Raw genomic sequence first — 14,845 nt, forward strand, 5'->3', positions numbered from 1 at the left:
ATAGAGGGATAGATAGAGGGATAGATAGAGGGATAGATAGAGGGATAGATAGAGGGATAGATGGATAGATAGATGGATAGATAGATAGAGGGATAGATAGAGGGATAGATAGAGGGATAGATAGAGGGATAGATAGAGGGATAGATAGAGGGATAGATAGAGGGATAGATAGAGGGATAGATAGATAGAGGGATAGATAGAGGGATAGATAGAGGGATAGATAGATAGATAGATAGATAGAGGGATGGATAGATAGAGGGATGGATAGATAGAGGGATGGATAGATAGAGGGATGGATAGATAGAGGGATGGATAGATAGAGGGATGGATAGATAGAGGGATGGATAGATAGAGGGATGGAGAGAGAGGGATAGAGAGAGAGGGATAAAGAGGGATAGATAGAGGGATAGAGAGAGAGGGATAGGGGGATAGGATCTGATGGTACAAAGGAAACAAACATCTTTATAAAATACTAGGATTACATTACTTATCCTGTACTGATCCTGAGTTACCTCCTGTATTATACTCCAGAGCTGCACTCACTATTCTGCTGATGCAGTCACAGTGTACATACATTACATTGCTTTTCCTGTACTGATCCTGAGTTACATTCTGCATTATACTGCAGAGCTGCACTCACTATTCTGCTGGTGCAGTCACTGTGTACATACATTACTTATCCTGTACTGATCCTGAGTTACCTCCTGTATTATACTCCAGAGCTGCACTCACTATTCTGCTGGTGCAGTCACTGTGTACATATGTTTCATTACTGATCCCGAGTTACCTCCTTTTTTTGTACACCCAAGCAATCAAATGTAGCAAAAACTAACTGTCCCACTACATGAGCTCAACTAATGTGTTAGGTGTATCTCTAAAGACCAGCTTATTTACCGTTTCCATTGAAAAACCAGCAGAATTATGAGCGGTGCTCTGGAGGTAATACACAATTTTACTCTGGATCAGTGCAGGATAATGCCAGTAATGCCTCTAGTAACATCAGCCATTCTACATAAAGTTCTCCTCTTCCCTAACAGATTGTGGACCCCTTACTCACACTAACCGGCCACCTAGTGCACTCACCTGCTCTTGTTGCCAAACTGGTGGTTTTATAATCTGTTCTCACAGCATAATGGCTATCAGATGAGCAGATTCGTTCATTCCATTATTCTCTGTGATACTTCCTCAGACCCTTATTGTGCCCCCTTATGATTGATACCTTAGGCGCCCGGCTACTTTGCCTGCCAGGCAGTAATGAGAATGTGTCACTCGGCACAATCACCACAATGGGACATTTACAATTTCTGAACCAAAAAGAGAGACCATCGCCGGACGAGCCGCACTACAGCGCCACCAATCAGTCTGTGTAAAGGACCTTATGGAGAACGTTCTCCTTGACTCTGATCTCATGAAGATATTTCACTTTTGAAGGCCACAAGATTACCCATAGGAAGACAATAATGAAGATACCTTCCAGGCAACATCTGTAGCACCTATGGTCTTCCCTGAGACATCGGCCCTGGTGTGCTGGTCTTTCTTGGAGAACATCTTTCCAAGACTTTGCACAGTATTTTCTTCTCTTTTTGCATTTTAACCCATTTATGTAATCAGCTGGGAACTTTCCAAATGGTTCCCAATAACAATAGACGAGGCTGAATCTTCTTTGGGGATGTGAAATGATTCTTCTTGGAGTGACTATCGATGACATCCCACCATAGAAGGCAGCGTTATTCATTAGATCATGGGTCACTGTTTTGACCACTATTTAACATCACTGTACATTAATTGACTCCGTTTGCAGAGTAATTACATTTGCATTAGCTTCATGATTAAGTATCAGCTTAGTACAAGAGTATACCTCCATCAGATATGCATCGAAGAGACTCTATTGTCTACAGGGCACTCTATTAGATACTGGGCACTCTATTATATACTGGGCACTCTGTGTACTGGACTCTATTGTCTACAGGGCACTCTATTATATACTGGGCACTCTATTATATACTGGGCACTCTATTATATACTGGGCACTCTATTATATACTGGGCACTCTATTATATACTGGGCACTCTATTATATACTGGGCACTATATTATATACTGGGCACTCTATTATATACTGGGCACTATATTATATACTGGGCACTCTATTATATACTGGGCACTCTATTATATACTGGGCACTCTGTGTACTGGACTCTATTGTCTACAGGGCACTCTATTATATACTGGGCACTCTATTATATACTGGGCACTCTATTATATACTGGGCACTCTATTATATACTGGGCACTCTATTATATACTGGGCACTATATTATATACTGGGCACTCTATTATATACTGGGCACTATATTATATACTGGGCACTATTATATACTGGGCACTCTATTATATACTGGGCACTCTGTGTACTGGACTCTATTGTATACAGGGCACTGTATTGCGCACTGGGCTCTCTGTAGTGTACTGAGTACTCTATTATACACTGGACACTTTTGTGTATTGGGGGCTCTTTATTGTGTACTGGACTCTCTGGTGTATACTGGGCACTGTGTTGTGTACTGGTCACTTTATTGCATACTGGGCACTCTTGTGTACAGGGCTGATATCGTGTACTGGGCACTCTATTGTGTATTGGGCGCTCTTGTATACTGGCCTGTCTATTGTGTAACTGGGCTCTCTATTCTATATTGGGCAATCTATTCTGTATTGGGCAGTCTTGTATACTGAACTTTCTATTATGTACGGGGCACTCTATTGTGTACTGGACACTTAATTGTGTATTGGTCACTCTTGTGTACTGGGCTCTCTATTGTGTACTGGGTTTTCTGTTGTTAACTGAGCATTTGTATTTTGGGCATTGTATTCTGGGCTGTGTCTTGTGTACTGATCACACTTGTGTACTGGGTTCTCTATTGTTAACTGCGCACTTGTGTTCTGGACTTCTGGGCATTGTATTCTTTGCTCTGTATTGTGTACTGGGCACCCTTGTGTAACTGGATTATCTATTGTATACTGGGCACTTTATTATCATTGGGCTCTAGTGTATACTGGACACACTTGAATACAGGGCACGGTTCTATATTGGGCACAATTGTATATTGGGCACTGTATTGTATATTGGGCACTCTTGATCGTTGCACACTATTGCATATCGGGCACTCTTGTATACTGGGAATTCTTGTATTCTGGGCACTCTTGTATATTGGGTACTCTTGTATATTGGGCACTCTTGTATGCTGGATACTCTTGTATATTGTGCACATTTGTATGCTGGGCCCTCTTGTATATTGGACATTCTTGTATGCTGGGCATTCTTGTATGCTGGGCACTCTTGTATGCTGGGCCCTCTTGTATGCTGGGCACTCTTGTATATTGGGCCCTCTTGTATGCTGGGCCCTCTTGTATGCTGGGCCCTCTTGTATACTGGGCCCTCTTGTATGCTGGGCCCTCTTGTATGCTGGGCCCTCTTGTATGCTGGGCCCTCTTGTATATTGGGCCCTCTTGTATGCTGGGCCCTCTTGTATGCTGGGCCCTCTTGTATATTGGGCCCTCTTGTATGCTGGGCCCTCTTGTATGCTGGGCCCTCTTGTATGCTGGGCCCTCTTGTATTCTGGGCCCTCTTGTATGCTGGGCCCTCTTGTATGCTGGGCCCTCTTGTATGCTGGGCCCTCTTGTATATTGGGCCCTCTTGCATGCTGGGCCCTCTTGTATTCTGGGCCCTCTTGTTTTCTGGGCCCTCTTGTATTCTGGGCCCTCTTGTATTCTGGGCCCTCTTGTATTCTGGGCCCTCTTGTATGCTGGGCCCTCTTGTATGCTGGGCCCTCTTGTATGCTGGGCCCTCTTGTATGCTGGGCCCTCTTGTATGTTGGGCCCTCTTGCATGCTGGGCCCTCTTGTATATTGGGCCCTCTTGTATTCTGGGCCCTCTTGTATTCTGGGCCCTCTTGTATGCTGGGCCCTCTTGTATGCTGGGCCCTCTTGTATGCTGGGCCCTCTTGTATGCTGGGCCCTCTTGTATGCTGGGCCCTCTTGTATGCTGGGCCCTCTTGTATGCTGGGCCCTCTTGTATTCTGGGCCCTCTTGTATTCTGGGCCCTCTTGTATGCTGGGCCCTCTTGTATGCTGGGCCCTCTTGTATATTGGGCATATTTGTATGCTGGGCCCTCTTGTATGCTGAGCCCTCTTGTATGCTGAGCCCTCTTGTATATTGGGCACATTTGTATGCTGGGCCCTCTTGTATGCTGGGCCCTCTTGTATGCTGGGCCCTCTTGTATGCTGGGCCCTCTTGTATATGGGGCACATTTGTATGCTGGGCCCTCTTGTATGCTGGGCCCTCTTGTATTCTGGGCCCTCTTGTATGCTGGGCCCTCTTGTATGCTGGGCCCTCTTGTATGCTGGGCCCTCTTGTATATTGGGCATATTTGTATGCTGGGCCCTCTTGTATGCTGAGCCCTCTTGTATGCTGAGCCCTCTTGTATATTGGGCACATTTGTATGCTGGGCCCTCTTGTATGCTGGGCCCTCTTGTATGCTGGGCCCTCTTGTATGCTGGGCCCTCTTGTATATTGGGCACATTTGTATGCTGGGCCCTCTTGTATGCTGGGCCCTCTTGTATGCTGGGCATATTTGTATGCTGGGCCCTCTTGTATATTGGGCATATTTGTATGCTGGGCCCTCTTGTATATTGGGCACATTTGTATATTGGGCATATTTGTATGCTGGGCCCTCTTGTATGCTGAGCCCTCTTGTATATTGGGCCCTCTTGTATGCTGGGCCCTCTTGTATATTGGGCCCTCTTGTATATTGGGCACTCTTGTATGCTGAGCCCTCTTGTATATTGGGCCCTCTTGTATATTGGGCCCTCTTGTATATTGGGCCCTCTTGTATGCTGGGCCCTCTTGTATATTGGGCCCTCTTGTATATTGGGCCCTCTTGTATGCTGGGCCCTCTTGTATGCTGGGCCCTCTTGTATATTGGGCCCTCTTGTATATTGGGCCCTCTTGTATGCTGGGCCCTCTTGTATGCTGGGCCCTCTTGTATGCTGGGCCCTCTTGTATATTGGGCCCTCTTGTATATTGGGCCCTCTTGTATATTGGGCCATCTTGTATGCTGAGCCCTCTTGTATGCTGGGCCCTCTTGTATGCTGGGCCCTCTTGTATGCTGGGCCCTCTTGTATATTGGGCCCTCTTGTATATTGGGCCCTCTTGTATATTGGGCCCTCTTGTATATTGGGCCCTCTTGTATATTGGGCCCTCTTGTATGCTGAGCCCTCTTGTATGCTGGGCCCTCTTGTATGCTGGGCCCTCTTGTATGCTGGGCCCTCTTGTATATTGGGCCCTCTTGTATATTGGGCCCTCTTGTATATTGGGCCCTCTTGTATGCTGGGCCCTCTTGTATGCTGGGCCCTCTTGTATGCTGGGCCCTCTTGTATGCTGGGCCCTCTTGTATGCTGGGCCCTCTTGTATATTGGGCACATTTGTATGCTGGGCCCTCTTGTATACTGGGCCCTCTTGTATGCTGGGCCCTCTTGTATGCTGGGCCCTCTTGTATATTGGGCACATTTGTATGCTGGGCCCTCTTGTATACTGGGCCCTCTTGTATGCTGGGCCCTCTTGTATGCTGGGCCCTCTTGTATGCTGGGCCCTCTTGTATATTGGGCCCTCTTGTATGCTGGGCCCTCTTGTATGCTGGACCCTCTTGTATGCTGGGCCCTCTTGTATATTGGGCACATTTGTATGCTGGGCCCTCTTGTATGCTGGGCCCTCTTGTATGCTGGGCCCTCTTGTATATTGGGCACATTTGTATGCTGGGCCCTCTTGTATGCTGGGCCCTCTTGTATGCTGGGCCCTCTTGTATGCCGGGCCCTCTTGTATATTGGGCACATTTGTATGCTGGGCCCTCTTGTATGCTGGGCCCTCTTGTATGCTGGGCCCTCTTGTATGCCGGGCAGTGGGCACTGTATTGTATTTTGGGCACTCTAGTTGTACAGTGCCGTGTTACCTCTAGGGCAGGATGTGAGGAGCGGAGGATGACATGAGCATTCCTATAAGCGGTGTGTTCTGCACAAGACGCAACAATGACTTATTTTTTTGATCAATGGATGGGAGTCGGCTAATTTTAGCCAACAGATTATTGGCGGCTCCTGAGGGTAATGTGGCCTCTCTCTTTGCAAGAACAATGGTGTAAAGCCACCTGAAGGCCCAATGTGAACAGCGGCCGCAGGACACAGATTCCCCATTGTGTTTTCTTCTTCTGTACCAAGGTCTGGTTGTGCAGAGAGGTACAAGGCCGGATCCCTCCTCTGCCGGAGGAGATATATATTTATCATCTTATTCTGCTTCCTTAACAATGATTGCCGTCCTTGAGGCGAGGAGGAAGACGCTAATGAGGGTTATTTACCATCTCATATGGGGTCAGTCGCCGGCCCCCGTGTATGTTCCCAGCAGCCTCGTCCTATGTTAATCAGCCACTCTCGCATCTCCTATCTCCACAGAAATGTTTATAACGACCCCCTCCATCCCATAATTACCCCCAGATCCCAGACCCTCCCTTTCACTGACCACGCTCCGACATCTGCATCAACTGATGACTATGTGGTGTCCACAGTTATCAATGTGGTTGTCACCTTTTCCACCAATAATTATTATGCCCAATGGATGAGGTCCTGAAAAGGTTAATATCAGCACCCCTTCTGTTCTCGAGCAGTAAAGGATTTAGGATGGGCGTCCCTGGTGGTCTAGAGCAATGAAACGTTTAGTGTAAGTATCCCTGGTGGTCTAGAGCAGAGTGAAGGAGTTAGTGTAAGTGTCCCTGGTAGTCTAAAGATGAGTGAATGAGTTAGTGTAAGTGTCCCTGGTGGTCTAGAGCAGAGTGAAGGAGTTAGTGTAAGTGTCCCTGGTAGTCTAAAGATGAGTGAATGAGTTAGTGTAAGTGTCCCTGGTGGTCTAGAGCAGAGTGAAGGAGTTAGTGTAAGTGTCCCTGGTGGTCTAAAGATGAGTGAATGAGTTAGTGTAAGTGTCCCTGGTGGTCTAGAGCAGAGTGAATGAGTTAGTGTAAGTGTCCCTGGTGGTGTAAAGATGAGTGAAGGAGTTAAGGCCCTGTCACACACAGAGATAAATCTGCGGCAGATCTGTGGTTGCAGTGAAATTGTGGACAATCAGTGCCAGGGTTGTGGCTGTGTACAAATGGAACAATATGTCCATGATTTCACTGCAACCACAGATCTGCCAAAGATTTATCTGTGTGTGTGACGGGGCCTTTAGTGTAAGTGTCCCTGATGGTCTAAAGCAGAGTGAAGGAGTTAGTGTAAGTGTCCCTGATGGTCTAAAGCAGAGTGAAGGAGTTAGTGTAAGTGTCCCTGATGGTCTAAAGCAGAGTGAAGGAGTTAGTGTAAGTGTCCCTGGTGGTCTAGAGCAAAGTGAAGGAGTTAGTGTATGTGTCCCTGATGGTCTAAAGCAGAGTGAAGGAGTTAGTGTAAGTGTCCCTGGTGGTCTAGAGCAAAGTGAAGGAGTTAGTGTATGTGTCCCTGGTGGTCTAGAGCAAAGTGAAGGAGTTAGTGTATGTGTCCCTGGTGGTCTAGAGCAAAGTGAAGGAGTTAGTGTAAGTGTCCCTGGTGGTCTAGAGCAAAGTGAAGGAGTTAGTGTATGTGTCCCTGGTGGTCTAGAGCAGAGTGAAGGAGTTAGTGTAAGTGTCCCTGGTGGTCTAAAGCAGAGTGAAGGAGTTAGTGTGTCCCTGGTGGTCTAGAGCAGAGTGAAGGGATTAGGGTGGGCATCCCTGGTGGTCTAGAGAAGTAAGGGGGGGGGGGGTTGTGGACATTTTTGTTGGTCTAGACCAGTATAGTGGTTAGTGATCTGCCAGAGGACATCACAGGGACGACGTTGACCAGGTCGACCCTGATTTTTATAGAATAGGTCCCTACTTACAGTCGGTGCACAGAGGTGTTCTTGTTACAGTGTATCAGCGCCCCTCCTATATCAGGCTTTGGACCAGTGTCACAGATGATTAGTGACGATTTGTAACACCTCGATGTAAATATATGTAAATATGGGATGTAAATACCCATTCACTGACAGCAAGCAGAGGGCTTGAAAATGTAACAGATTGAATCATAAAGTGCAGAGCACCTCTGATCTTCCCGTATATAATACAGCCCATGCTTTCCTATATTAGTGTCATCAGGCCTGACAGCCGTCTTCTGCCGTATACCCCTCGGTCCGGGGACATGAATGGGATACATTATTATAAATAGTCAGACGTCAGGTATGGGATTACCTGTTGTGATGGAAAGGGGGGTCCGGAGTGCTACTAGCCGGCCCGAGGGGGGTATACTGGGAATGTGTGGTCCTCGTAACCCCGACCCTGTGCCGATTCCAGTCAGCCTGGTGCCGGGGTTCAGGTTTCACCCTGGAGATCCAAAGTAGCCATATTTAGCATGACTTGTACCGGCCACGAGGGAAGAGAAGAGCGAAATAGCCGGACCATACAACGGGCCAGCGTCTGAGAGGGAGAAAAGGACGAGCACTAAAATATCCAGCAATTAGCCAGATTACGTGCCACCTGTTCCCCAGACTGGGTATGGCTGCCACAATTAGCATGGTCAATGTGAAGCGGCATTATTGGGGGCTTTATATAGTGCGGATCCGCAGCAGGGGCCGCCGGGGTGAGGGCTTATAAGTGGCAGCCTGGTATATCCCAGCCCGGCCTCATTAAGTGGAGTATAGGCCACATTATAGGCCCCTTTCCTATGGAGACAGTCGGAGGAATTCTCACGTCTCCCCCCAGTGCCGTATATAAATGGGTTGAAGTGGCACCGTCTCAAGAAGGCATTCTTGCACGGGGACGAGAGTTCTTATTGGGATATGTTTGACTTATTAACTCCCCCCACGGAGACAGTCTGACAGACCACTCCGCACCTAGTCTGGCTCAACAGATTAAAAGATGGCGTTTATCCGCCGCCGGCTACTGTAAATCATATAGGGGGTATCCGATTAAGGGGTGCCAGGCTTACCATAACACTGCCGCGGAGAATAAGACGTGTTGTGACACTGCCGTGTAATAAATGTGTCCATGAGGTCATCTCCCTGCGCCACACCGAGAAGGAATTTCCTAACTATGTATACATCTGTCTGAAGTTTGTGAAACAAATGCCTCGTAACGCCGCTCGCTTCCTGCGCTTCATAAATAGGTTTTCTTAAACAAAGATTAAAATTAAGCCTAGGTACAACTCAAAGGGGACCGAATACTTGCCAAAAACATGTATTTTTTTTTAACCCGACGTAAAAGGCGCTGTTCTCCTGAATCCGGCGATGTTTTTCTTTCGTTCCTGCGCCTCTGCGTTCCAGAAATACGGCCCTTTATCTAAATGTAACCTTTTTAGCCAAGTGGGTGTAGTCTTCAACTCTTGTTTGTGGGTGTGTTTTTGAAGATCACTCCCAGATGGCTAAAATAACTAGATTTATACACAGGGAAGATAGGGCCATATCTCAGGAACGCAGAGGCGCGGGAGTAAAAGAGAAACAACGCCGGATTCAGGAGAACAGCGGCTCTTACACCAGGGAAAATACTACAGATTTATGGTAAGTGACAGATCCTGCGTAAGGCCGGCCTATGATCTCACTAGTGACTTTGTACCTTGCAGCTTATCCTGATTTTACACTGGGGGGCAGTTCTCTGTGCATTGGCTTGGGTCTCTTTCATAAGTCTGTATAAAATACGTATGTGAAAATCTGGTATCGATGTCATCAGTCGCTTCCATCAGTGTGCCATCTGTGTTTTTCCAGTAGGGATAATGAAATTACAAAGCTTCCCCTATACTTTGCATTGTTAAATATGTACAGCACATGGATACCATCCGTGTGCTGTACATGTTTTTCACTGACTGTCACAATGTGGCTGTAGGATAGTGAGGGACGGGGGCTCCTATACTGTGCCTCACGTTAGGGGATCCTAGGCTATTCCTAACTTTTGAATTACCCTTAATGGTGGAGATGCCTGAGTCCCGTACCTTACTAAACTCCTGAGTAAAGCTGGATTACCCCTGATGGTGGAGCTGCCGGAGTCTGGTGCCTTACTAAACTCCTGAGTTATGCTGGATTACCCCTGATGGTGGAGTTGCCGGAGTCTGGTGCCTTACTATACTCCTGAGTAAAGCTAGATTACCCCTGATGGTGGAGCTGCCGGAGTCTGGTGCCTTACTATACTCCTGAGTAAAGCTAGATTACCCCTGATGGTGGAGCTGCCGGAGTCTGGTGCCTTGCTATACTAAAGGCTAAAGCTAATCTGTTTCCCCCTCCCCCAGGGAAGAAAAGGGCAAGGGTGTGATGGCAACACTAATTAGGACAGACAGGGAAAAACAAAAAAAAAACACACTGAAAACTCCTGGGAGTAGACAGTAAGAAACTAAGGAGAAAAGAAAGAGAAGTAAGGCAGCAACAAAAGAACCAAAATCTTTAACACTTATTTTAAGAAGGAAATACAGGGCACTGCTCAACATCAAATTTGTCTTATTAGAGCAATCGTTCACATAAGCCGTATGGCTGCTCACAGCAACAAAGTACTACAACCACCAGTTTGTCTGGATCACACCACCTCACCAGACCAGAATAGAGAAGCTATAGCTGGCATTAATGGAAGGGGAGTGAGTGTGACTGGCTCCCTCACGGCATGTGATCAAAGGAGACTAACAAGTAGCCCAGCAGAAATTAAAGGGGGCTTTACACGCTACGATATCGTTAATGTTTGGTCGCCGGGGTCAAGTTGTTAGTGACGCACATCCAGCGTCATTAACGATATCGCAGCGTGTAATACTTACCAGCGACCTTAGGCGACCTCAAAAATGGTGAAAATCGTTCACCATGGAGAGGTCGTCCCAAAGTAAAAAATCGGTAAGGGTTGTTTAGCGTTGTGGTTCATCGCTCATGCGGCAGCACACATCGCTGTGTGTGACACCGCATGAGCGAGGACCGTCTCCTTACCTGCCGCCGGCCATAATGCGGAAGGAAGGAGGTGGGCGGGATGTTACGTCCTGCTCATCCCCGCCCCTCCGCTTTGATTGGCCGGCCGCTTAGTGACGTTGCGGTGACATCGCTGTGATGCCGAACGTCCCTCCCCCTTGAAGGAGGGATTGTTCGGCAGTCACAGCAACGCCGCCGACCAGGTAAGTATGTGTGACGCTGCTGTAGCGATAATGTTCGCTACGGCAGCGATCACAAACAATCGCATGCGCGACGGGGGCGGATACTTACACGCTCGCTATCACTAGAAATTGCTAGCGATATCGCTACCGTGTAAAGCCCCCTTAACTCTTGGTAACCCGCCTATGAACTACAAGTCTATGGGATGACGCCTGAGTCTGGCTGCGCTGATAACAGATATCAGAGAAGTCATCAGGCAGAGTGCCAGAATATGCAGTCTCTGCAGATCCTGATGCCACCATGACAGTCGCCAATGTTTGTAAACACCTCCTTGTGACACCCATAGACTTCCACTGACCCTTGTCATCCGTCCTGCCGGAAAAAACAGACATGTAAATATCGCCATAGATTATAATGGGTATATATGGTATCCGTGGAGAAAAAAGGATGCCACACGTACCGGAAATACAGGCATGTGAAGGGGCTTTATTAGTTTGTTTCGAGCAGGGCTTGTGCTTGATCATAGAAGCCAATCAGAAATATCAGCGCTAACATGTAAATAAAGGGATGGGGATCAGAGGAGGCAGCCTGGACCTATGGAGTATGAAGCTAAAGCCAGGAGTGCACAAAAATGCAAGAAAATAACAATGGAAGGCTCTGCTGACAATGAAAGGTTCGCAGTGCTAATTCTTTCTGTAGATTTTACCGTTTGCAATTGAGAAGGTCACCTCAAATCTTCATCAGGTGCAGGTACCCTAAAGTTTTGCTTCAATGTCAGACTGTGACCTTCATCAGTGGGCTTTGGTCCCATTGATTGATAAAAATCTAAAAAGACTCAGTAACATATCAGCTGCTGCTTGAACCTTGTGTTTAAAGGGAGTCTGTCAGCACGTTTTTGCTGTGTAATCTGAGAGCAGCATGATATAGGGGCAGAGACCTTGTTTCCAGTCATGTGTCAGTTACCAGACTGTGCATTGCTGTTTCTATAAAATCCAGCGTTTTATCAGCAGATTATCAATACAGGACTAGGTGTCTTCTTCCTTCTAGTTAACTGCTCTGTGTAACCCCGCCCCCACCACTGATTAGCAGCTTTGTCAAGGCACAGTGTACGCAGAAAGCTGCCAACCAGTAGTGTGGGTGGCGGTTATACACAGCTCAGCATTCCGAGCTCTGCTAGATCTGCAGCAGAAAAAACAGGGTCTAATCCTCTATATCATTCTGCTCGCAGAATCCCTTTAATTGCAGGTGGTAAGTGACAGGTAGTAATGTTTGGTAAAATATAGAAGAGTTTCAGTAATCATTCCAGTATTAAAAGATCAGTGCTGCAGTCTTATCACTCTTTCTTTTCTCGTATTAAAACATTGGTGCTTCAGTCTATCATTCTTTCTTTTCTCATTTTAAAAGATCAGTGCTGCAGTCTATCACTCTTTCTTTTCTCATTTTAAAACATTGGTGCTCCAGTCTATCACTCTTTCTTTTCTCATTTAAAAGATTAGTCCTGCAGTCTATCGCTCTTTCTTTTCTCTCACTCTTCCTTTTCTCTCGCATTTAGGTCTTCCCCACCAAAAATGACGCAGCAGATAAGGGACCTCCAGATGGGACAGCCCAAGAAGCCGTCAGGCCCCTCATCACCCAATGCTGCCAAGAGACTCTACAGAAACCTGTCTGGGAAGTTCAGAGTCAACTACACGTCTTTTGATGAAGGCAGCCTGGCAGCGCGGAATGAAAAGGAGAGGCTGCGGAAGTCATGTCTTGTACGTCCAGAGTATATGACCCATCGCTGATCATTATTTTCCTGACTGTTCCAATGCATGTCAAATAAGAAATAGAGCAATATTTCTCTGCAGCCGGTTGGGTTTAGATAGTTCATCTAGTTAGCAGAGAAATCTTCAAACGTGAAATTAAAAGGACAATGATAAAATTCTGACACTGGATGAAGCATTACTTGGCGAAACCGGTCATGAATGTTTTTTTTTTCTCTTGCAGTTTCAGGGGAATGCTGCTCTCTTTGAGGCAGTTGAAATGCAAGACCTCGACCGGGTACAGGAACTACTGAAGCAATACAGTGTGGAGGAGCTGGACCTCAACACTCCCAATAGTGAGGGGCTCCTGCCGCTGGATATCGCCATTATGACCAATAATGCTCCGATCGCTAAAACCTTACTGCAAGCTGGAGCCAAGGAAAGTCCACACTGTGAGTATACGGAGACGTCCGCTGGCCACAGTGTCACCGACCAAATATGTCTGATTTTAGCTTTTGTGAGTTAATGGAGCAGAGCTGCAATATCTGGGCGGCAGGTTCCCAGAAGGATGATTTATGACCTTTTTTTTTATTTTCATATCACATTTAATTATATGAGTCATTCTGTCTCTCTGTAGTCATGAGCTTGGAAAGCAGATCACTCCACCTGTCCACGCTAGTCCGGGAGGCGGAGCAAAGGGTGAACGACCTCACTGCTCAAGTGGTCAATGAAGCTCCCAATGTAGATTGTTCTGAAAAAGAAAAGCAGCTGAAATCGTGGGAATGGAGATACCGGCTCTACAAACGCATGAAAGCTGGATTTGAGCATGCGCGTAAGTCATCGTTTATGGAATCGATTCCTGGTGGTGGTTGATTGCGGCACGCCGGGCTTCCTCCACGCGTGTACCGCACCCTTTTAAACTTGAGCTCTGTCTAGTGATGGAGAATCCCAACGTCAACCAGAAAAATCCCGGATGGTGCACTGGAAATTTCCAACTCTTCAGGGGTCCTGGAGGTCTCCCCTTTTCCGAGAGCATCCTTGGGAATCCAATAGTGCTGGCAAATATGTCATAAGTAGAGCTTATTCTGCTCTTCAGGCAAAACTGATATGTGCCAAGTGCAGAGCCTTAGGTAGTGGACTACTCTCTCGTTACATAACACAGTAATATAATATAATATTTATTCATTTATATAGCGCTATTGATTCCACAGCGCTTTACATACAATGGCAACACTGTCCCCATTGGGGCTCACAATCTAAGGTCCCTATCTGTATGTTTTTGGAGTGTGGAATGATACCGGAGAACCCGGAGGAAACCCACGCAAACACGGGGAGAACATACAAACTCCTTGCAGATGGTGTCCTTTGTGGGATTTGAACCCAGGACCCCAGCGCTGCAAGACTGCAGTGCTAACCACTGAGCCACCGTAAAGTGCTAACCACTGAGCCACCGTAAAGTGCTAACCACTGAGCCACCGTACAGTGCTAACCACAGAGCCACCGTGCCGCCCTTGCATCCATACGCCACATCCAGTTGATATGTGCCAAGTGGTGAACTAATCTCTCGTGTCATCCATGTGTCATGCGCCACCTCCTCAGTCGCTGCACCACGCAGTTACTACCACAGAGAGCGTTCCGGCCTCTGGATATAAAGAATGACATCAAGCGCAAATCTTTAAATTTGAAATATAAGGAATTTTTGAATATTTAAAATATTTAGCCATTACTGACCCAAAAAAGTTCTGTGCAGAGATATAATCGGCATCTTCTGTGGGGTTTTGCAGGTGTGCCGGATCCCCCGACCAATGTACGCCTAGCCGTCACCAGTAGCACCACCCTGCAAGTTACATTCCAGGAGCCTCTGAGCGTCAACTCGGCGGTTGTCACAAAATACAAAGGTAATAGCCAAAATGCATCATTTACATGTTAAAATAGCATTAAAAATAATATTAAGGGTTCACTACTAAACA

The 14,845-nt window shown here is 46.9% G+C and overlaps 1 protein-coding gene across 7 annotated transcripts in view; it reads left to right on the forward strand.

Moving 5' to 3' along the window:
• Window positions 1–14,845, forward strand: part of LOC142245496 (ankyrin repeat and fibronectin type-III domain-containing protein 1-like) — a 257,525-nt gene that overhangs the window by 197,133 nt on the left and 45,547 nt on the right. For all 7 annotated transcript variants that reach the window (XM_075318239.1, XM_075318240.1, XM_075318241.1 and 4 more), the window contains 4 exons: window positions 12,686–12,887; window positions 13,120–13,327; window positions 13,513–13,707; window positions 14,660–14,773. In XM_075318239.1, the coding sequence (XP_075174354.1) occupies window positions 12,686–12,887; window positions 13,120–13,327; window positions 13,513–13,707; window positions 14,660–14,773 (719 nt within the window). The remainder of the gene's footprint in view (window positions 1–12,685; window positions 12,888–13,119; window positions 13,328–13,512; window positions 13,708–14,659; window positions 14,774–14,845) is intronic.

This window comes from Anomaloglossus baeobatrachus, chromosome 7 (assembly GCF_048569485.1).
Source record: "Anomaloglossus baeobatrachus isolate aAnoBae1 chromosome 7, aAnoBae1.hap1, whole genome shotgun sequence".
NCBI lineage: Eukaryota > Metazoa > Chordata > Amphibia > Anura > Aromobatidae > Anomaloglossus > Anomaloglossus baeobatrachus.